Source organism: Osmia lignaria, chromosome 12, assembly GCF_051020975.1.
Source record: "Osmia lignaria lignaria isolate PbOS001 chromosome 12, iyOsmLign1, whole genome shotgun sequence".
Taxonomy (NCBI): Eukaryota; Metazoa; Arthropoda; class Insecta; order Hymenoptera; family Megachilidae; genus Osmia; species Osmia lignaria.
In genome coordinates, this window is record NC_135043.1 from 10,723,201 (window position 1) to 10,746,895 (window position 23,695).

General features: G+C 39.8%; 3 protein-coding genes across 4 annotated transcripts in view; all 3 read left to right on the forward strand.

Annotated features, from left to right (window-relative positions):
- The first annotated feature begins 3,132 nt into the window (after nucleotides 1-3,132).
- Nucleotides 3,133-4,024, forward strand: LOC143305963 (ribonuclease P protein subunit p14-like). The gene is made up of 2 exons (XM_076691394.1): nucleotides 3,133-3,314; nucleotides 3,727-4,024. The coding sequence occupies exons 1-2, from the start codon at nucleotides 3,292-3,294 to the stop codon at nucleotides 4,022-4,024; spliced, it is 321 nt and encodes a 106-aa protein (XP_076547509.1). The 5' UTR covers nucleotides 3,133-3,291.
- Nucleotides 4,025-4,122: 98 nt separating this feature from the next.
- Nucleotides 4,123-4,599, forward strand: LOC117609988 (mitochondrial intermembrane space import and assembly protein 40-B). Its single transcript, XM_034336825.2, has one exon. The coding sequence runs from the start codon at nucleotides 4,123-4,125 to the stop codon at nucleotides 4,597-4,599; it is 477 nt and encodes a 158-aa protein (XP_034192716.1).
- Nucleotides 4,600-4,640: 41 nt separating this feature from the next.
- sima (HIF-1 transcription factor component sima) overlaps nucleotides 4,641-23,695 on the forward strand; it is a 29,174-nt gene continuing 10,119 nt past the window's right edge. The window contains exons 1-8 of one of the 2 annotated variants that reach the window (XM_034336770.2): nucleotides 4,641-4,781; nucleotides 5,036-5,713; nucleotides 11,151-11,338; nucleotides 11,450-11,598; nucleotides 12,043-12,228; nucleotides 12,326-12,561; nucleotides 12,793-12,899; nucleotides 14,181-14,328. In XM_034336770.2, coding sequence (XP_034192661.2) covers nucleotides 5,670-5,713; nucleotides 11,151-11,338; nucleotides 11,450-11,598; nucleotides 12,043-12,228; nucleotides 12,326-12,561; nucleotides 12,793-12,899; nucleotides 14,181-14,328 — 1,058 coding nt within the window. In that variant the 5' untranslated portion in view covers nucleotides 4,641-4,781; nucleotides 5,036-5,669. Of the gene's footprint in view, nucleotides 4,782-5,035; nucleotides 5,714-9,007; nucleotides 10,215-11,150; nucleotides 11,339-11,449; nucleotides 11,599-12,042; nucleotides 12,229-12,325; nucleotides 12,562-12,792; nucleotides 12,900-14,180; nucleotides 14,329-23,695 lie in introns of those variants that run through there. The other variant, XM_034336769.2, reaches the window with a different exon arrangement.

Genomic DNA, 23,695 nt, shown 5'->3' on the forward strand with positions numbered 1-23,695 from the left:
ATTTCAAAACACGTGTGGGTCGACCGATTCGTGTCAAACGTATGCATGTGTGAGTTTACGCGCAGAGTAATCGAGGATATATAGTGTTCGGCGTGTACATAATTCTGTATATACGAACGAATCACTGACTGTACAATACCACCCAAATATATTTATATTTCATGTTAAAACAACCACGGGTTACTATTCATTCGTTGCTAGTTACGTACATTAGCGTGTTGGTTGCACTAATGAATTCGCCGCTGTGTTCACAGGTGGATCGACTTTGGATCCAGCGAGAAAAAGATTCGAAAGAAAGAGATGATTGTGCGCGCGTGTTTTATCTGGAAAGAGGAAACGGTACGATTTTTAGAAAACTGAATCGACAGATTTTACTAACGGCAATATGACGCGTGCGTATCGTCAAGGAGAACCAGTCCACCAGCCTCGTGTACGGAGTTTAATCATTACAAGGGGTCTTCTTATTTTCGTTGCATCGCTGTCTTCCGTTTTCCTTGTTCCGTCGATTGCATAATACACGCCGTGTGAAATAATTTATGCGAGGGGTTCGTGGACGTCGTTTACTATTCTCGAAGAATTTTGTTTATAACTTTACCGATCCGAGCTTTTATGAGTTTAGAAGTCTGGGTCACTGTTGACCCTGGCTATCGAAGGGTTTAAAAATCGTGTTATTTCAGCGTACACTTCCTTCGTGCGTGTTTTTTTTTTTTTAAAACCGCACACGGCAGCGTAGGATCTTTTAACCTTTGAACCTAACCTCCCGTTCGAACCGAATAAACTTGCATGCGGAAGGCGTGCACGAGGCCGGATACAATGAAACACAGGAATCACGCTTCCTGATGCAATTTCAACCTTTGTCGCCATTATTTTGTTTTTTTTTTTTTTTATCGCGACGTTTCATTCTATTTAACGTTCCACCGTTTATTTAAATACGTCGTTGTTGTTCTTTCCCCTCGTTTCGATAATTCGCGCGTGTAACCATTTCGCGAGAACGGCTTCTGGAAATATCGACACGAACGACAGACACGATTAAATACACGGCCGCACAAATACGATGACTTTACGATTCTTTGTTATTCATGACATTCCGACGAATATACCACTTTCCATGGTACGGTTGCCGATGACGTCATTAGTCTTCTATTGTATTCGATGACATGCTTCTACCGAACTCTATATGGAATTATAGTTCCTTCGTGGATTCCGTGTACTTTATTCCGCACGTAACCGAGAGAACATGTAAAAGTAGTGTAAAAGTATATTTTATTAAAAATTTTTCTCTAGCAAAGTATTTAGGTCCTCCGTCGATTCGAATCCGATAGAAATCTGAGTAAGTAATCGTAAAGTTCGTTATGGTTTCGCGCACGATACAATGATTCTTGTGATAAGTACACCTTGACGTCGTATCGAGTATGTACTTCGGCACGATTGATGTCGATGGAATCGAAGCTCGGAGGTTGGGATGCAGGCGCGGTCATATTTCGAGCATCGAATCATTGATCGTCTCCTTAAATGAAAGAAGTCTGGTTTGAATGCATCTTTAAATGCATCTGGCCAGGTGGTCACGCGATAACCATGCGAAAATATCTCGACGCTTTCGAGCTGCAAATTTTCACATGTTCTTGCGATTTCCTTTTAGCATACCGCAAGCTGCTACGCCAGCTTTGTGTATATACCTACACTCGGCTGTTTCTCGTACCGGGAAAAGATCTTCTATTTTTCTTTATTTGCAAATTTTCACTCGGTGCCTCTAAAAAGCTTGTAGGAAATATGGTGGATATACTGGAAATATATTTTTGTCAGTCTGTAGGAAGTAGATGCTAGTCTCCGCCCTGGTACGCCATTGGATCGTACCTTTCTCGTGAAATCCGTGCAAAACGATGAAAATACCTCTGTAGGCATGAGATACCACTCTGAGATTGAAAAATGTACCCCAGGTTCGTATTTTAAAATAAGAATTTTTCGGGTCTTTGACTCCCTTGTGCAGGCCAAGCCCGTAGACCCTGGTATTCTCGACACGTTACGCCAATGCGGAGGCCTTGTGTACAGGACCCACATGGAACAGTGAAAAGGATAAGCATAAGGGTCTTGGGTAGTTAAATCGCTGTGTTCGCAGTTGGCTAGCGATTCGAATAACGCTTCAGGTAACCCAAGTGTCAATTCTTTCGCGAATCGTACATTCGAATGCATTCGGGACTTGTCAGAATCAGTCGACAACGAAGAAAAGAGGGCCGAATGGTCAGAGCGTACAAAGGGAAGCATAGATATCAGGGCAGATACAAAATTTAATGCTTTTTCATTCACTTTTCGTGTTTCAATCGAGACGAATATCAGAGGTACCTACATGATCATTTTTTCTCATTGACAATACAAATGTATCTTGATAGACTGATTAAAAATAAAATTAATATAAATCGAATATAACATCTTCGTTTCTTGCTCAAAAAACCTGTTGAAATTGTACTTCTCACGCGTTTCCAGTGAAAGTTTAAACCTTTCTTTGTAACAGCTTTTAACCTTGGCTATTGACATTAGCATTGACCTTGCGCGAAGAGGATGCGCTTTCGCGTCTAGTAAAAACTGTCTATCAATTTTGAGACTATTAATTTTCTCAATTCATTTTTGCCTATTTTTCTATGTTACTGTCTAATTGTGTCGAAGAAATATTGGAAAGTACAAAATAGATAATTATTTCACGGAAAGAAATTGAATGGACATGGTTTTAGGGAGGATTAAAGGGATCATAAATTTAAGGTTTAAAGGACCAACTGCTAGAATTATGGAAGAATAATAGGGGTTAATTTCATATCGACATGGAAGAACTTTCAGGTTTACGTCGGTAAGTTCTCATTCACCCTAGTCTCGTATTATTTGACAGGGTAAAGACTAGTTTGTCGACTGTTTCGAATTTTCGGATCCATTTTGTAACTTGTACCAACAGTGAAATATTCCCTAGAAATCTAGCAATCGTATTGGATCGCGTCTGCAGCGCGGTATGAAATTCTTTGAAAACTGACTTTAAATATTTGATTATTTTATAGAAACAATGAATCCTTTTATTGTAATTGTAACAAAAGAGTCCTAATAATAATATTGTAAAAAGTAGAAAATAGTAACTATGATGTGTTTCAGGTAAAAAATTTTGATATAATCGATTGGGGCGACATCTGTCTACTGCGTAACGTGTTGTCTGCTCTGTAATGCCGCAGTGCCTGAACAAAAGTTAACGAAAAGTGCTATATTAAATTTATAAACATTAAATGTGAGTCGCGAGTTAGTGTTGTGTATACTATGTATTACTTAGATATTACTCTGTTAGTAAATTTAAACAATTCTTATATTTTCATTCGGGCACATGTAATCTAACCTATATTCAAAGTCCGATCTCCACGATCGAATTTGCAAGTAAAACTTTGCTAAAGATGTGCATGTACATTAAAAATGTTATTGTCTACCTATAATTCGCAACATAATCTTTATGCATTTATAATATAATTTTAATATAAACCTGGTTGTATTAATCGTTGTTTAAGTTACAATTTTTCGTTTATTATACGTTGTGAATTTTCGTCACAGTTCCCTCATTTGTTTCTAGATATCTTTGTATGCAGATGTAGTTGTTATATTGTATTTAAAAAAAAAAAAAAAAAAATAAAACATTTTATATATTTGTTTTTTATGTTATAGATAAACATTTATACTGATAATGTGTTTTTCTGTTTTTAGAGAACTGCCACAGAATCGTAATCGTGAAATATCAGCTGTATTTTTGAAGAAGAATATTATTCAGTCTATCAGACAATTGTTTGGCGAAGAAGGAACCAAGTATACTATTGATATTTTAAAATATAATCCAAAGGAACATAGATTTGTTCTGAGGTGCACCGATGATTGCTATGTACGCTTAAGAGCATCTTTAACTGTAGCTGAAAAATACGAGGAAGAACCTTGCATATATGTAATTCATCGTGCATCACATAATTTATTATCATTTACTGCTGACAGTAGAAAGTACCAGCATTAAAATATAGAAGCTAGAACAACTTCTATCGAAAGGAAATCTAGTGTATTTTATTTTTATCTTCTAAGGAGAATTTTATACATTTTTTGTATGCTTCAAATATGCCACTAATTCGTAAGGAAGGAAAAGACACTATAATATTTGCATCAAAAGAAGATCATGCAACACCTAGTAAAATAGAGCTTCCAGAAGCAGAACCAAGTCCTGGTCTCTTGCTACCCAATGGAGAAATCAATTGGAACTGCCCATGCCTTGGAGGGATGGCAACTGGACCATGTGGTTTAGAATTCCGCGAAGCATTTTCCTGTTTCCATTATTCAGCAGCAGAACCAAAAGGTTCGGACTGTTACGAAGCATTTAAAACAATGCAATCTTGTATGGTACAATATCCTGCATTGTATCGAAGTAAGGGCGCAGTCCTAGACGAATTCGACGAAGAGGGAGATCCGATGGAAGAACACCATAAAAATGTGGAGGGTGGAGATAAAGTTCCTGGTGTAAAAAATCAAACGGAAAAGGAAGATATACCAGAAACTTCTAGTATTGAAAAAGGAGTGGAACGAACTAACACTAAATAAATGTTATCTCGCTAGTACAAATATCAATGCAATGAGATTGCATTGCAAACTAACTAAAGTAAATTTTTACCGAGACTTAAGGCAATAGGATCTCTGTAGTACTCGCAAGGAATAGATACGTGTGGGACGAAGTATTTTTGAAAGGAAATAAAGTACCCGCAAATACTGTTTTTCGTTTTCAGGTATTTGTTCTTAATTTTTCTGTAAAGATTATCTTATAGATGACAAAACGAAAATGATTTATTGCATTTGCTCGTAATTTTGATTTACTTAATTCATTAATTATGTATTTCATTTTTTTTGTCTGGAAATCAAAAGTGAATTGATATACATATTATTTCTCGCATTTTCCGTTGAATTCCAACTTATTGTACATACTTTGTACATTGTGATCAATAAATACTTCTTCGAATTAACAAATAACCTCTTTCTGTAGATGTAATGACGCACGGTTTGAGAAAGAAGATAATTTTTTGTGGCTGGTGATATGGAGTTTTTGAACTGCCCTACTTGTTTACCACGTGACAGCATGCTGTTGGTTGACGTCACGGCCGCAAGATGGCGGCACGGAAGCCGCGTGACGTCAGCCGTACCGTTGCGCCCCTCCTTCGCTCCAACCCTTTGGACAGTCGGTTTTTCGTGTATACAACTTCTACCAGCACGCCACGCTCGTTTACCGCCACTACCACCATTAGCAGCACCGTTCTACGAGCACCACTAGCTTCACCATCGTCATCGTCATCGCCATCACACCATGAGTTTGGCGTTCGTCGGGCATTTCGTGCGGATGAAAGAAGGATGTGTTTTCGTTTCGCGACGTTGATGCAACTCTAATCGAGCAAAGGTGACGTCGCGTATTTAGTGTCGAACGTATGTCGGTGCATCGATTTCAGCGAGGAAGCGAAGACGCGGAATCGGTGCGAGCAAAGTACGAGGAGAGACAATTGGGAACAAGAATTTCGTGACGAGTCGAGGCGGGAGTGCACGCTGGATACGTTCCTTGGCAGTGACCGAGAGTGTCCAAGGGTGTCGTATCATTCGAAAAACTTCCTCATATTTTTCGACTAACGATGGAATCGCATAAGAAAGAGAAGAAACACAAGGAGAAAAGAAGGTGAGTGGTATCATACTAAAATACAAAGTCAACGACACCCGTATGGATGTTACATCGTTTGCACCTCGGGTTTTTCATATTTTCTCATTCGTTATTTTAAACGTGTCATTAAATATGGTATTCTATATCGTACGATCCATTCGTAAACACTGTTTTGTACGTCGGAATCGACGGAACACCAAAGAATTGTATTCTGTTTGTCGCGCGCGCGCGTCTCGTGTTCTGTATGCGTGAGTGAATGCGTGCATGTTTGACGCAATCGCGTTTCCTCCGAGCTGATGGCTCTCCGTCTCTTTCTCTGTCTATCTCTTCCTCACCGTCTATCTATCTTTTTTCTTCCTCCGTTATTTTCTTCTCCCCTCCACCGGTTACAAGATTACTTATGGTCTCTTCTCTCTAATAATCCGATCTCTTTCCATTCGTTCTACATAACAACTGTACGTGTATGAGTGGACAAACAAAGGCGGAAAAAAGGTCTTCCGCACCGATAGAAAATGCAGCGATAATTTATCGGATGGATTTACAGTAGGGTCCGTCAGGTTTCTATCAGTAAAAACCTGCGGCGGTTTAAAAACGGTAGGGATTTCTAGGCGGAGATTCGACGATTTCTCTTTTTTTCTTTTTCTTTGCCTTTTAAACCGAGCGCCATTCGAATGGAAAATATACATGCATACGAATTCGTTCCATCATTGCATTTGACACAGATGTCCTTGCGATACCAAACTCCTTTGGGATAATTCCATTCTAAGGCCAAAGAGCGAGCCCCGTTGCCTTGTGTATTGTATATATCGTGTCGCGATAAAGAAAAACAAGGAATTTTATTGCAAATTGTGTTCGGTACTTGTTTTCGTTTCACTTCTAATTTTCTTTCGCGCGCATTTCGCGCCTTCGTTCTAGCGACGAGGTTACGAATTTGTTCGTTAGAATGGCGCTAGAGTAGCACTGGACTCGATAAACTGGCGAAATAAGATAATCGATCGCGGCCATAACCTAGAAACGCCAAACTTTTCATGGAAATTCAGATGTCCCTATGTGTTGCCCTCGCGAACGTCATTCTTAACAAAAAAGATAAAAAAAAAAAATTGTTAATGCGTAAAAGCGTTGTACACGTGTACGATAGATAAAACGTTTTTTCCCCGATTGGTAAAAATAGTCGAATCGTTTTTCTTCGAATCTAGTAAAATTCAGATAAATCAAGAGTACCAGCGTCACGCGTGCCGCGTATGTTAATTTAAAAGCGGTCGCATAATCAGAGAAACCACGGAGATAAAGCATTGCCTTCCCTTATTTACATGTATCGGCGCTTGCTCCGTATGCTTTTTTTCTTACTCTTCGATACATTTTCTCGAATTCAAACGATTATAATCGGACAAATTAATTTCGATCGAGGTAACAAAGAAGAATGCAGCGTGGAAGACCGTTTAATAGCGTTTAAAGTATGGTATCCGTAATTAAACGTCGTCGTGTCGAGTTATTACGTGAATATGTATGTATAATGACCATTCGTCGTGCGGTCAGCTCGGGGGTAGGGAGAAAAGAACTCTCTCTGCTTCAGGCTAAACGTAGGATGTTTCCTTTGCACGATACGAGAAACACATACGCCAAAAATTCAACATTTTATTGTACGTGTATTCTGGAGCAGCGATTCGACCTTCTGGAAACTTTCTTTTCGAATTCTTATATACCGTACAGGCCATTAACAAACTGTTTATACGTCCGAATAACTATTGAAGCTGAACTATTTTTAGCTCGCGCGTTCGTTCGTCCATTTTGTCACGTGACCTATCGAAGCAGTAATTTCAGGGAATTTTCTTGTTTGCCGTTTTCGCTTAATCATTACGTCTCTTGGAATTCCGTGTATCGAGGCAATTAAGAGAAACGAAAAACATCTGTGTATCTGAATATTATGCTCGTTATGAAGCGTCCTTATTTTTCGGTCAGTTCGTTAACACGCTGAGCGCCATACAATAGTGGCCGCATCGTAACAGTAATTAAATGTTAACAATGTAAGCGATTAATTTGCCAATTTAACTTGTTGATTTGCTTACAAATATTATTAGCATAATACTGATGTCATTCAAAGTTTGTTCACTATTTTTTTATATTAATTAGTCAACTGCTGATGCAGTGGTCAGTGGTGACCCTGATGACGTTCAACGTGGATAACTAATCAAAATTGTATTTTCAAAATTGGACTCGCATGGAAACAATCGGTTCACCTTCAATTTCAATGAAAATTTATTTTCGGGATTAACGGTAATCCAAATTCCAAGCTAGGGCCAATCGAGATTCTATATTCTATACGCGTAGGGGGTTGAAATGGTCCCAGGGATACGTGGGTCACCATTTCTGAAACATTTACGACCGGTTAGTGCCTCGAGCATTTTCCTAAACGATCAGCCTAACGCATACTTTACTACGCAGATACTTGGAGGCAAGTTTCGTTTCCGCATTTACTCGCGATAATTTACTTGATCAAGGCCGATCGTTGTAACAAAGTATTTATAGGCGCGTGCCTCCTTCTATCTCTATCTTACTTGTTGACACAGGTAATTCGACGCAATTTTCTTTTTGTTTTCATACAGTAGATTAAAAAATGAGATGCATCGCTATAGCGCCAAATTGACAAAATAGGGACTTTGAAATTCCCTTTTTTTTCTTTTTTTTTCTTTTTTTTTTTTCAGCAGATCTCGAAGCCCTAATATTTGCCAATGTACTTTCCGATATGTTTTCAACTAAAGATCCGTCCGGGAGGTCGGCGACGCACGGTACTCGGGCTTTAAGACTCCCAATTCTTGTTTCGTCAAATTTTACCGAAACCGTATTTTATAACTACCATGTTCTGGACGGTTTTCTAACCGTATCCCAAGAAAACCTGTTGTACAACTATTCCAATTGAATCACCACTTGTTCGCAACAAGTAAGGTACCTCTCGAGTCCTTGGACAACCTGCGAAACAACGTTAGAAACCCGGAACAGATATAATCGTTCACGAGACGAATCCTTCTTCGTGTCGTCCAACTGCTTGGTTCGCAGATCTCATCTTGTTGATAGCGAGACGTCGACGTCAATGCTCCTAGATATAGAAATTTAATCGGTAGTGTAAAAGCTGAGACAATCGTACGAATTCGTTCGACAATTGAAAAACGAAATAAACGTCGGTGAGCTCGATATCTGAAGGTATCGTTATCAGTCTCGAGAAGATATTCATCGTTTCCAGGTGTCCGAGCCAAGACTATTTGTCTTTCAGTATCGTGTCCAACAGTCGTACGGTTCGATCTCGAGTCGCGAATCACTCGGTAACAGGATTTGGTTACGAGACCACGAGGATGGTCTCTGTCTTTCCATCAGGGAATCGAATCTGTTCGAACGATCTGCGTAATCGCGAATTGAACAACAAATCAAGAAAGATAAGGCGTTTGAAACTCGTTCGAAGCAACGGAGAGGAAAGAGAGAAACGAAGCACGGAAGACAGGCGTGGTTCACGAACGAAGAAAGGACCGGGGTCAAGAGAAGGAGGAGGCAGAGCCGTAAGCGAAAGGAAGAAAAAGAAGAAGGGTCGTGGGTAGTACGCTAACTAAGAAGGGGGACGATAAAATAGGACAAGAGTTTTATTCGTCATAACTTCGAGTAACGGGAAGAGGAGTTCCAACCTCGTAAAAGGAAAAAAAAAAAAAGCAGAAGAAAGATCTTGGGAAATCGGGAGGATCCCATACCGATAAAAAGTCTCCGACGCACGGAGAAGGATTTGGAGAAAGATGAACGGTCCACGTGTGCTGCAGCAGATCGATGATGGGTTGCCAGATAACCAGGAGACCCCAGGTCGTTGCTCCGAATGGCTTAATGGACAGACAGACTACGCGAATTTCTACGACCAGGATGAACCCACTCTACCACCCTGTCGATTTACTAGGGGACCACCGATCCGACCCGTTAACCAGGATCCAGATCTTCAGAGATCTTTTACCGATCAACCATTCCCTACAGACTTTGCTACCCTGCCTTATGATTCGTCCCTACCTTGCATGCTACCATCCTTCAACGAGCAGTGTGGTCAATTTCAAAATTGTTCAAGATATAGAAAATCAGACCCTGTAGACATGGAAGATTTGGCAATGTACTTCGAGACAGACAAGTCCCAGACGAATTGTCAGGTTCGAGGCTATAAGCTGCCTGTCGGTACACAGTTTCGTCGGACCAGACCCACTTATCATGAATATTCAACGAAGTTGACCAACAGGCAATTCGATGACGCCTCGACGAACGATTTCGCTCGTACGGGTTGGATCGATGCGAGATTCTGTCAGAATTGTCCCGATTTGTTTGCTTTTTGCACGGAAGAACGATGGCTACAGTGTCCCGCGAGCGATCGTTGCCCCCTCTACAACGACACCGGTTACTACTCGTTCGGCAGGAACAATGTCCTGCCACCGTGTTTTTACGAGGACCTGCAACAAGAATACGGGTACAACGAGGACGAACAACTTCTCGAGGATTATTTGTAAGTGCACGGTCGTGAGAAAAGGTTTTGTTTGCGCGAGTAGCATTACGGAAACTTCTCCGCTGTGTACCGAGATTGTATCGCGGTATAATCTGCAATAACTTGACGCTGTTGAGTCTTATTAGGCAACAAGGGATTCTGTGTCTTATAGGCTTTCTGTTTCTGATTAGGGAAATTCTGCGGGGATGAATGTGCATAAAGTGTGAACGATTACACAATTGTTGTTTAACTTAAAACCTTTTCTTTAAAATGTGGATTATTATATCTTGGGTTTTTCCCTGGGATCTGGTGGGGGGAGCCCTAACCAAACAGCCCATATTGCACCTGAGCGCATTCTAAAGGTTCCAAGAATCTAGAATCGAAGCTCTCTTGGAATGAGAAAAATGCACACTCGATTATTCGTGCAACGTGGATGAATATGACCGATCGGTAACAGGAAAAATTTCGCAAGACTTCTTTCGATCGGTCCGCCATCTTTATCTTCTGGAATCGGTGGAAGCAATTTACGATTCGTATCTGATATCTTCGATCATCGTTGAACCCGTGCAACGTTACATCACTGTAATTGCCATTGACACGGACAGAACACGATGGAATGGCGTAAATATCACCTCTCAGCCTGAGATTTTTATCAATCGCGTTTCGTCACGTCTCGACTATCTCGAATGGTTGTTATCACCTCTACAAAATGACCTTCGAACAAGTCTGGTCTTTTTTTTTTTTTTATTTTCGATTCCTTAGAAACATTCCTGCGATTTCGGTTTCGTCCAGTTTTCTTTTCTTTTTTTTTCTTCATCGAATTAAACGAGTCCTCGTTTATTAATTTTTATTCGTATTGGGTTTGTAGTTACGAGGGTTGCGAAAGGTTAAAAAGAGCAACCAAGATGGCGGGGTTCGATTTTGTCGATTGCGATTCGAGCGTGTATTTCGTTCCAGGAGTAACGAGAAGAGGAAGGAAAAGTCTCGTGATGCTGCACGATGTCGTCGAAGCAAGGAAACGGACATTTTCACGGAACTGGCTGCTGCCCTTCCGGTCGCATCGGACCAAGCAGCCCACCTAGATAAGGCCAGTGTTATGAGACTAGCTATCGCCTATTTGAAAGTGCGTTCGGTAGTAGATGCCAGTGAGTACCATCAAGCCTTAACAACCTACTATCTTCTTATACGTATCCCGTTCCTTTCGGTCGTTTAATTCTTTTTTTTTTTTTTTTTTTTTTTTTGAAATTCTTTTTCAGTTCCAGCACCAGTGGCTAAGTCAGAGTCGTCGAACGAAATGGACGAGCTATTTTCTAAAGCCCTAAACGGGTTCATGCTGGTGCTGTCCAGCGATGGGAACATGATATACCTTTCAGAGAACGTTAGCGATTATCTTGGCGTTTCTCAGGTACCTCTCGTCTGATTAACGCTTTATTTACTGGCGTATGTTGTACACGGGAAAATCGCATATACATAGTCAATTGAAGAAAGTTATTATCAAAGATAGTTCAGCAAAAACAATTTCAACGTAACGATCAAAGCAAAGATCGTAATCTCCTACATCTAATCTCATAGATATTATGCAAACTTTTTCTTTCCTTTATTTTTCTGTACGATGTAGTTTACTCTAACGATGTAAATCTAACCCGTGAACACGTTTATTTATTTTCCTCAGTATACATGTGAACATTTTCAATTATAACTTAAGGCTGTTAATAGTGGATTTTTCCTAAAATTTAAGGAACTCTTAATCACTCGCGGTGTTTATTTTGTTTATTGACTTCATCCGTAAACGGTAGACAATATGCGAACAAAGGAAACATTTAAATGCTTATGATAATTCTTTGTTCAGATGGACATGATGGGTCAGAGTGTATACGAGTACAGTCATCCCTGCGATCATGACGAATTACGGGAGTGTCTGTCCTCGAGCCCAACGAAAAACAATGAAAAGCGTGTTTGCAGTTTCTTCCTGCGTCTGAAATGCACGCTGACCAGTAAAGGAAGGAAGGTGAACCTGAAGAGTGCTTCCTATAAGGTTGGTGATTTTTAAGAAATCTTTGAACCATGAAATTTACGAAGGGTAAGAGAAAGAACGATTTGATTCGATCATGCGAACAATCATTTTGCGTCAGGTGATTCACTGTACCGGTAGATTGACGTACAGTCGTGACCCTGTATTGAATTCGTTGGAGACCGAGGACGAGGAGGAGAAAAGCGAGGACGAGTTGAACGAACGCGACATGGGAGCTTCCTTGGTGCTTGTAGGATGTCCCATACCGCATCCCAGTAATATTGAGATCCCTCTGGGTCGTCATACTTTCCTCTCTAAGCACAGTCTCAGCATGAAGTTCACCTATGCTGATGAGAAGTGAGTGGATTGATTATCAATACATTTATTCACAGTATTGCGCACAGGGTGTCTTAAAAAAGAATTTACAGTCTTCACAGTGTGAAGACACAGACTTTTTATGATCATGCTTCACCTACCTTCAATGATTTATTTTTATTCAAACATTTAGTTCTCACTCCTTTCTATGCAAAAGACTTAATCATTATATTTGTGATATTTTAATTAGTTTCCTTTTGTTTAATCGATCAGATTGGCCGAGTATTTAGGCTGGAACAGCGAGGAATTAATGGGACAGTCTGTTTTCGAGTTCTATCACGCCCTCGACAATTTGGCTCTGGATAAATCTTTTAAATCACGTGAGTATAAGCCAATTGACGGTCATTTGAATAAATCTGCTCGTTCACGACCCACTACGCTATATTTGCCAATCGTATCGCTTTGATTTGTCTGTATCAAGACAGTGACGTTCTTAACGCGTCGACTGCCCTATGGGTGTCACTGGTGACCGATGCTAATTTAATATAATTTATTCAGATAATTATAGCGGCGTTGAATTTGTATAAAAATGACCAATCGTTTCAATTCCATTTACTTTCCTTTTTTTTTTTTTTTGCCCTCTGGCTATTTCATTCAAAGCTATTTTTGTATTCATTCACCTTGCATACGTAGCTGGAGGAAGATCCATATCTTGCATATCTTAAAACTGCCTTTGGCTCTTACATAATTGAAAAATGTATTGTATAAAGAAGCTTGTGAACGGGGCTAAAGTTACATGGTATTTTGAAACAGAAACTCGAGGCATTAGATTAAGAAATCATAAGAGCCTTAATCCTGCCTTGGCAAACTGGGTCATTTGTATTATTTTACTGAACACTAATTATTAATATAAAAAGAATATAAAAAGAGATCGAGTATCTCAACGCTTCTATTTCCATACTTTTATTTTTTCCTATCTTCCCGCTTAAAGTCCAAAGTAAACTTGTTCAAATTATCCTCGATATGAAAAAGATCCTTAAATCCCCGGGTGTTAAGCCTAGGGTTTATTTTCGACGGTTCACCGCGTGTAACATTTAATACGGAAGAAAATCCTGTCACGGGATTATCGATCGGGGTAGTTGTTAAACCAAAAAGAGGCCAAAAAAAAGTTAAGTCGTTGGCATTTGGTAGGGAGAATGCCGGTTTGGCGTGGTTTTGTCGGAGGAGCCGGGTGAATGACACCATAAAGGGAAAGATTTCAAGGACGGTGATCTCTTTATCAAGATTTTAGGGGCAAAGATTTCTTTTTTTACGAGTTCGTCATTCGATTGGTTGTCCACGATAGAGACGAGTTAAAATCTTTATTCCTGATTAATCCCTCTAATACCACTTATTTTCTGGCAGATATGCTAAACTCCTAGTTATGGAGGGTTAAATTTGTTAGCTGTCTATTTAATGACCCCTCCCATAGTCAATGTGTTAGTAGCCAAAGGTGGAAGGGGCTTTGCAATTTTAGCGCAGATCTTTCATCATCCAGAATGCGTTGCGTGCGCAATACCAATAGCGTTTTACCGGGTATATATAGAGGCAGGAAGAGCAACGTGCATTTAGAGTCCTTGCAGGACCTTGCACTGATATTTTCTTTTCTGAAATTGTTCCAGTGTTCAGCAAGGGTCAATGCGAAACAGTGGCGTACAGATTCCTTGGGAAACGCGGTGGATATGCATGGGTCGTAACACAAGCCACCCTCATACACTGCTCTAAACAACAGAAGCCACTATCAGTCGTCTGTGTGAACTACATTCTAAGGTAGGATTACATTTGATGCATTTTTATGTATGTGCTACCTGCATGAATCTTTTAAATAGTATCTTCCATCCTCGCTTCTGTTTTTCATTACTTTTCTATTGCATGATGTTACTTCTTGTTTGTTATATAAATATTTAAGAAATTTTACACCCATTTTTAATTGAAATATCTGTTGTTTCTTTTTTTAATTTGAGAAAATGATAGATTTTAATTGAAACTATAGTTCGCTTTAGAGTTTAATTAAAATTAATTAATTATTGACTTTTCTCTAAATATTATATTAAATTTCCAGTAACTTTGGCTTCAAATTGATATAAGTTATTTTGAGAAAGTATTAGCGTCAAACGTCTAACGAACTGCCATATAAATAATCATTAATTTATTTATTTTTTCGACTAATTAAAAAGCATCGCGTGGCTGTATAGAAAACACCGATATTACAGCTACGATAACGTTTTCAATTAGCCTTCGTTCAGCGAACGATGCCCACTAATCACGCAAGGTAAGTGCACCCTTTTCTTTTTCCCCCCGTTTGCATGCAGACCAACCCATTTATCGACCAATTTCGCTTCTGTGTTTTCTTGCTTTCCTCCCTTCTTTTTTTTTTTTTTATCGTTCCGCGTGGACGGAAGATACTATCCCAAGTTCTCCGTGCTTCGCGGTTTACGAGGCAGATTTATCGTGGAAATTGGTAGAGGGTCCTATCTGGCCAGGATCCCCTTCCCGCGTTTCATTCTCAGCACTCGGTTGCACAACACGGGTGAACGTTTCCTTGGAAGCTTGCGTCAGATTTATAGAAAGCGTTTGCAACCATGAACGTGACTCCGAATCATATGAGATGATTTGCAATTAACGGATGGCCATCGGCTCAATTTTTAATCAGACGATTGCGAGACCGGTAGAAAGGCAATTCTTTTTTCAGATTTCTTTTTAACAATAACTACCACGTTTTATTGTGTGTTCTCTATTTTCATTAATACATTTTGCGTTCGATGTTAATTATAACGCGCGCTGAGTGCATTAACCTTTTGCACTCCGGAGGCAATGATAAATTTTATCAATAGGTGTATTTCCACTCTCTATGTTTCAGTCTATCTATCTACACATTTGCGCTTCACAGCACAGCATAGAATTGCGCTAAATTAAATGAAAAGAATGCAGTCGTTTTATTGGCAAACATAAAAACGAATCCCGTTTATTTGCCTTTCGTTTTCATCCCCCAACGGTATTTCCGAGACGGTAGCATCCCCTTCTACGTACATATATCTCTCCCTTCGTTCAAGCGTAACACACCCTCAGGAAGTAAGACGACTAAGGCGAATCTTGTGGCCCATATAAAGAGGTCCCTGACACCCTTTGCCACCCCTTATCCACGAGAGCTCCTCCTTAGTTCAGTCGATCTCAGCCTACGCTCGTTGGAGAAATTTCATCGTTAGTTCTACTATTTGCTCCTCTACTTCCTGCCTTCCTTCTGGCATTCCTTTTTTTTTTTTTTTTTTCCATTTCTGTTTTTGCTGAGTCTATCGTTCCCTTTCACGCTATCGCTGTTCCGGGAAGCGTTTTATGTTTCTTTTATCGCTGTTGGAAAATTAGAAGTTTCCTTAATGGCTGATGGATCACTTTCAAATCTCTCAAGTTCTTTTTGTATTTTTATTAACCCTCGGGCGGCGGACCACGGAGAGAGCGACAATTTTAAGAACTTACTCTCGCAATACATTAAACTCTTATATATTTTGCAAGTTGACGGTCACGATCGACCCAGGCTCCGCTGTTCAAGGGTTAATTGGAGAATAAATGTGGAATACATTGCGTCGATGTTGCCGACAGCAGTGATTCGTATTGAAAAGGCAGAATGTTGTGTGCACGGTTAGTTACGTGCCAAAATTTTTTTTTTTTAACGTGCCAGTTTGTTGCATAACACGCAATATCGTAATTATGAAACGTCTGATATAGGTACGTGACAATGTTGAGGCTACTTTTTTTGTTTTGTTCATACACGTACGATACATCTTATTTTCAAGCCACAGCATTTTCATCGATTTTTCCAGTCTCCGTTTGCCAGAGAAGGTGAACCCTTTAAACTGGTACAAAAGCGATGCAAGGTTACCAATTTCAGGATTTTAATTACTTCTGAAAGACCTCTGTCAAGACTCGGTGTAAATTTTCTTGTTCTTTGTACGGTATGCTCGTTCATTAACAACTCGTAAACGAGATTCGTGATTATATAAAAGCCTTTTTATGTTCTACATTTCTATAGAATAATACGTCTTTATCTTTTATCGTTTCGTAACACATTGTTCAACTATTTATATCAAGATCCAATCATTCACATTCATCGCGGTTTACTATTGTACGTTCCTTGAATTGTTTCCCTGTCAAACACTGTCCCCGGGTAATTAAAATTATATTTACCGACTGGCTAATCAATATCGTCTCTGCAACAGGATTATATTCCAAGTTTCTCCGAGCCTTTCGAAGGCACAAACTCCCTGTTATACAACGTGCTCTGTTTTGAAATTGATATTTTCTTCCTTATCTATTTCATCGTGCATCACTAACGACTATTGTCACGCGTAGCTAACAGAACAGAAATTAATAGAAACTAACGAGGGTTGCTTTGTCATTTGTTTTCATAAAACATATAAATTTGGGATTAGGTAAAAAAGAATTCCGTTTCAACATCTCAAATACTTTAAGATCTACTTTAAGGGTTGTTCTCACCGGCGGAGAAATATAAAAAAAATCGTCCAATTACCGAACCGATCCGATCATCTGAAACACAACGAAGAAATTCATTGGTGCGGACTAACGAGGGTGGTACATCCCCGAAAAAAAAAGAGAAAAGGGTGGGTAGCGTTCGACAGCAGTGGGTGAAAGCGGAAAAAAGCGGAAAAAAGCGGAAAAAAGCGGAAAAAAGCGGGGGCCGAGTGAAAGCTGTTCCACGAAGGGCAGGATCGTGGGCGCTTGCGCGAATCGAGTACATCTCTCTGGGATGGATTCTCTTCCGTGAACAACCGTGTTCCTCTCGCGGGTCGTCGATACTCCTCTTCTTCGCGGGCAGCGTCGGTACGCGTGACCCCGAACGAAAGTGAAAGCCGCGGCCGAAGGGGAGAAAGTCGGGCGGCGCGCAAACTCACTCGTCAGATCCTCCCCAATTTCTCCGTCGACCGCGAACCAGCAGTCGTCGTGGGATATCGCAATTCGCGTCGAACTGTCGCTTCCTACCACACGTTTTTGTTTCTTTTTTTTCCTACATCGCGTTTCTCTCGACCGGGTCAAAATGGCCCATTAAATAAGACGCAACCGCGTTGTTTAAACGATCGAGAGCGTGGCATCGCGTGCATACCGCGCACCGTTGATAAACGATCGATGATGCTTCTTTGTTGAAACTCGACGAGCCACGGCGCAAGTCAATGGGTTCATTCAGAATTGGTAGGCTGTCTTTTTTTTTTCTCTGTTGTTGCTGCTAGTTGGTTTTCTAGTGAGAACAGTGGGGAAGGTGTTGCGTTGTGTTTAGTGGAAAAAAAACGTTCCTTTTTCTTTTACATTTAATTTTCTGTGATTTTTTCATCATTTTCATTCAGTATTATGGTATATATTGTGGTTTGGGGCTGCGTTTACCCCTGGGCAAAATAGACACGTGCCTAGGGCGCGCACGGGCATAAATAAGTAAATCTAACTCTGGCTTTCATTTTTAAATTTCTTTTAAAGATGTACATGTAAAAGGGTTCTATTTTGCATTTGTACGCCTAGGACTCGCACTCTATTCAGCTGGATTTATTTTCTATTTTTAAATTATGTATTTAATCGATACAGTTTTTATCTTCGTTACTTAAGAAATAACGGGACTTCAATAACTTAGCACTTTGGACACCCTGTACATATTAACACGCGGATATACGGTGCTTCCGCTGGAATACGATAGTAGGCTAGATTCTTTTTTGCACGTAGACGGACTGGTACCCGAGTAATTTCGTAGGATTTTAATGGATATTCAACTTTCTTCTGCTCGTTTTTTATGCAACATCCTGCTATTCTAGTATGGTGCAAATTTGTGATTAGTTACAAGTGTTATTTCTTACAAAATGCCAATTGTAATTCTGATTTCAGAAGTCCGCGATGACAATAATTTACATTTTTATCTTATCGCCTAAATAATTCATGGCCGCGTTTTGTTTGCCATTAAAATTTTTGCAAAAATCTTGTTTAGAGTGAAAATCAAATTTAAGCCCGATGCCTCGAGTTTTTCTCCCATTTCCTTACCGATAATTCGTCCTCTTATCAGCGGCAGATAAGCGAGCGAGAAAACTGTTGGATTGCGTGTGCGTACTTTGTTATGATTTACGAGCGTTCGTCGAACGTCAGAAAACGCGATGACCGCGTGGCGTTCGCCTCTGAAAATAATCGAGATCTCGAACGTCAGCGATGAGTCGTCGCGTTATATCGATCCTGACCCGATTACCACTTCGATGCTCGATCGAACTTCGATCATCGTATTAATTAAACTTTCCATTTTCTCGCTTTCTTGTAACTTCATTTTCATGCAAATGATAATTAGGTTCTTCTTTATCTTTTTTTTTTTTTTTCTTCTTTTTTTGCCGATCAATTTGCGACGAGATTTCGCGAGTCTGTTTCCATGGAGAGACAGGAATCGCGAGCAAAGCGACCTTGACTGCTATTCCATCGATTGCATAAGAATCTTTTTTCAACGGCCGTAGAAACGGTACACGCTGTAGTACAATACTAATCGCGGCTCCGATAAGTCCTATAGATCATCGGTGCTTCGTTAGATAATTGTTATTAATTAGTCGATAGTTGGTGATAATACAAAGTCTTTAGAAGGCGGGTTATAAAAGTGCATTCGAGGATGATGCATCGTACGCGTCATACGGTATCTGTATAGGGTAAGCACCGACGCACCGGGTGCGTCACATCACTTATCCACGTAGGGAAATCTCGAGCGTGAAATTTTTTTGCAGATCCATAAAACATCGAGTAATTCCACGATCTATCGTGCATGCGCGAACTTCTGACAAGCCGTTATCCGAGGAGAGACCTTGCGGTTCCGATTGAACACACGTAGCGCACGTGTCACCGAGTTTCACAGATTTCGATCGTTTCCGAATCGTCATTATCTCACAACGCGTGACCGCGTGACTGTTTTCACCATGGAAATTTTTCTAACCATGGAAATAACTGTCCGTACTGTCTCGAGATGTTAGAAATTGATTTTCAATTAGTCAAAAGTTTCCATTAAAAGTTTCCGATCTTGGAAACGAGAGATAGCGGCGGGCAACCTGTCGATTCAATTACGTAGAACGCGAAATTATCTGAACGGTCGGTTGTTGCTGCCTCGTTATTACAGCTATCGATGCGAGCTTATAAAGAATAACGCGGTGTTGCGTGACTCGTGATCGTGTTTCCACGTTAACGATCGCTCCGTGGATCATTCGTCACGATCCAAGGATTTACGGCTAACTCGATCGGCATCGATCCTGCGATCGAGCAGGCCCGTCGAATGGCTCGGTTCGACGTCCTCGATTAAATCTTCGATGCCGAGCAACATGTATTTTTAAATTCGTCCACGATTTACGAGCCACCGCTGCCACTCGAGCCTGATACACTTTTTCTTTTCATCTTTGTTTTTCACCTTCGAAAATGGGTTAACGATCTGAAAATATACGTGCCCCAGAAAGTTTGAAAACTTTTCCTCTATAACGTTCGATAATTAATTGATTCGATCAGAAGTTTGTCAACGGTGTAATTGTCGGCAGAGAAAATTTTGTCGTTTCTATTTCTTGCTCTTTGGAAGATTTTCAGTGGAAGTGAATTTAATTTTACGATTTGAGTATAAAATTTCTGTTTATTAAATTCTGAATGTTGAAGAGTTATTCGTGGTCGTTTCGAAGAATTGTGATTGATTAGAAGGGAAGCGTAGAAATGTTTCTAGGCTTCCTATCGCCCAAGGAAGTCAGCTTTTCCCTGATATCGGGGTCGTAAGCGGTCATAAAAGGGGACACGCGTTTATCTCGATCCCTAACGGAGATTAGTTTAATCTCGAGGGAGTGAACGTCCGCGGTTTTGCGCTTCCTTGGAAAAAATTGCACCCGGGGAATACGGTTATCGTAGTAGGAGCAAGGGTCAGGAATATGAGTTCAGAAAATCAGAAAAATCAATGTTATTCAAAGTAACTTTCGCCAACTTCCGCTTTAAAAATTTAATACTTTTCTATTTTACCTTAAATCAAATCGAGATTTTTAATATCCTCAAAATTATAAGAAAATTAATGGCGGTACAAGTTCAGAACAGCGCGTGTCAGAGGATTTTGATAAAAGCAGGACATCGAACTCCAGAGCAGAGTGTCGCGAAAACTCACGAAAAGGGGAGCAGTCAGGGTATTTTCGTTTCAACCGACCGGAAGACAACTCTCTCGGATCATCTGTCTCTCTTCCAACTTAATTTCCCTCTCTTTCTCTCTCTCTCTCTCTCGTTCTCTTGTTTGTTTCTTTAATTCCTTCCCTCCCATATATATATTCGTCGTCATTATTCAGCTCGTTCTCATTATCTATTTTTTTCAAAATTATTTTTCCTATTTTTCTTTTCGTCACCACGATTGGGTAAGCGGTATGTCTGCTGATATTAGCTCCAACGTGGGTCGGCTATCGAACCAGTCGACTTCCTTAGCTGTTACGTTGGATTTCGTAATTTTCTGGTTTATCTTCGACTGGCAAAGATAATTCTGCGACTCGACAAGCGTGCTTTCAGTGGATCGCGAGCCGACTCGTGGGAAGCCTCGCAAAGCCTTTATTCATCAGTGTTTCTTCAGAAGGTGTCTTTAGTTGATTTCGTGTAATCAAATCGGTGGATTAATTATTTCACCATTTTTTTGATAAAAGTACGTAAGACTAAAAGTGTTTCAACAGCCCGGTGCCTCCTAAGAAATATTTCTTTTTATAATATTTTATAAGGAAAGGTTTAATGTCTTTTATTCGATTATACATCGATATCGTGACTCAACATCGGTTTCTTTTTATATCCGTTTACTTCTCGTTAAAGTGTATTTTATGTTACAAATCAAATCGATCTTTCCTAGGGGAAACAGAAATTTTCCGAATCCTAATTTTGATAATATTATTGTTAAAAGTAATTTAGAAACAAAATAATATAAGTTTTAATTATTAAATAATATAGAATTTGGTATATAATTGAAAAATACGAATAACGAAGTAAATGGTAATTCAAATTTTCCCGCGTAGAAGTTTGTACCCCAACGGCGGGCCGCCGCAGGTCTATAAATATAGGGCGAGAGATACAGCAGTGGTCATTCTCCCCTGGGATGCCTACGGGGAAAGATGGGACGCAGTGGCATCGCCATTTTTTCTAGGAAAATTTGATTTTATCGCGGGAATGTAGAGAATTATAGAAATGATTGCTCACGTATTACCAAGTATTTCTTATGCGAAGAGGTTAAGTCAGAAATTCGTAAAACACAGTCACGTATAAAATAACGCGATAAAACGATGCTGTTTCCGCAACGTCACGCGAGCAGCATTCATTAACTGAAATTTTATGCGTGTCAATGGTCGCACACACATAACAGTCTCCCCTCTAAAATTCTTCACCGTTGAGATAACTTGTATTCAAAATTTGATCATTTAAAAAAAATTATACGATCACGATTGTATACTTTATCCTTTTCATATCATTCGATAATACTTTGTAATATCTTTAATTGTTTATTCTAATAGAGAAACACGTGATATCGTGAAAGAAAGATATTTTCTTTTCACGACAAAATATTCCAACACAATGAGCGTTTAAATATTAAACACTCTACTATACTTGCAAATCGATTACTTGCGTAATCACTGATAAATAATTCAAACAATCGCATCTCGTGTATTTAATTATCGTGATAATTTGTACGAGTTATCGATATCGATTCGGTCATCGATTCTCAGAATTTTTGGAGATTCGAAATTAGGAGAAATTCAAATTACCATATTTATTAATAATAAAAATCAAAATTTTAATCTTAATTTTTACATATAAAACTTTTTAAAATTGTAAGATCGTTTGTATCACTCCCATCGATGCTTATCGCTCAAGTGCATACAATAGATTTTTTTTTTTTTTTCCATTGTTCTTTAAGTCTCCTTCGTTCGAAAGACCGTAGTCGTCACTAAAAGCGAGAAAGACGTCTATTTAACGACACGGAGCGCGCGAAATCGGTGCTTGCTAATCAAGAATGGCTGAATGACGAATTCGCGACGCAGACGCTCGCGCCGCGCCGCCTCTGCGGCAAGTGCAACGAGGAGTGCGCTCGTTCGACGATACACTAGCCAGTGCTCGTGCAACATTTGCAGGGATAAGTGTCGGTGTACAGTGGAAATTGTGTGTCGTTCAAAACTTTAGCCGGAAAGGTGCGTCGAATATTTTGTGCGATTTTTATCTTCCTCTGTATCAACTTGTTGCTTCGTTCTTTCGTTTCGCGTGTCTCTAATTGTACCAGGATTTTCACGCTTATCTTATAAGAGCACGTTCACGAATGTTACATAAACATAGGCTTGGAACAATTCTTTCTTAAAAATTATGTTACATTTATCGAACGGTGTAATTATTAAGACAGGTCGATGACATTTGTTTCTGTATAATCTCTAATTAAAATCTAATTTTTTCTAGTGTCTCTAAGATTTCAAAGAAATTCTGGGTCGAAAGTTTAAAATTGCAAATTTTCTTCGATAAAAACGGAAGGAAAGTCAAATTCCCTAGTGACTGTTAGTGACAGTGACTATTTGTTTTAATTGTGTCTCTGTAGAAAATAGTGATTTTTTTGTGTAAACCTTTTCAATAAACATCGATTGTGATTGTATCCGTTTGCAATGACAATGACATATCTGATGTGTCAGAGTTAGTTACACTTATTTTGTGAATCAGCCTCTCTCAGATTTCTCTTGATTCTCATTCTTAGTTTTTTAATCAATGACGTTGATCCGACTGTTTACACACTGGATCATTGAAGCAGGAGAAAAGGTATAGATAACGGGCGGCGGAGGAAGAGGATTTCTTCTAGATTTCTCAGCTCCGAAGGTGTCGGATTTCGATCGTGGTCGGTTCTTCCTGGTCACGGGACGTGTCGCTGAAAACGGCGTAAACGTCAAGTGAAACGTGACGAAACGTTGACGCTTGAGATATAATGCTGCTGAAAAGTAGTTAGCTCACTCGCTCCTATTTTTCTCCCATCCTGAACATCCAACGGATGACGCGAGGCGATCGCGCGAGCGAGTCCGCGCGTTCGAATCGCGCGATCGGTTTAATTCTCAGCTGGAGGGTAAGACACGACGATAGGAGCGTTCGGCGTAGGCTC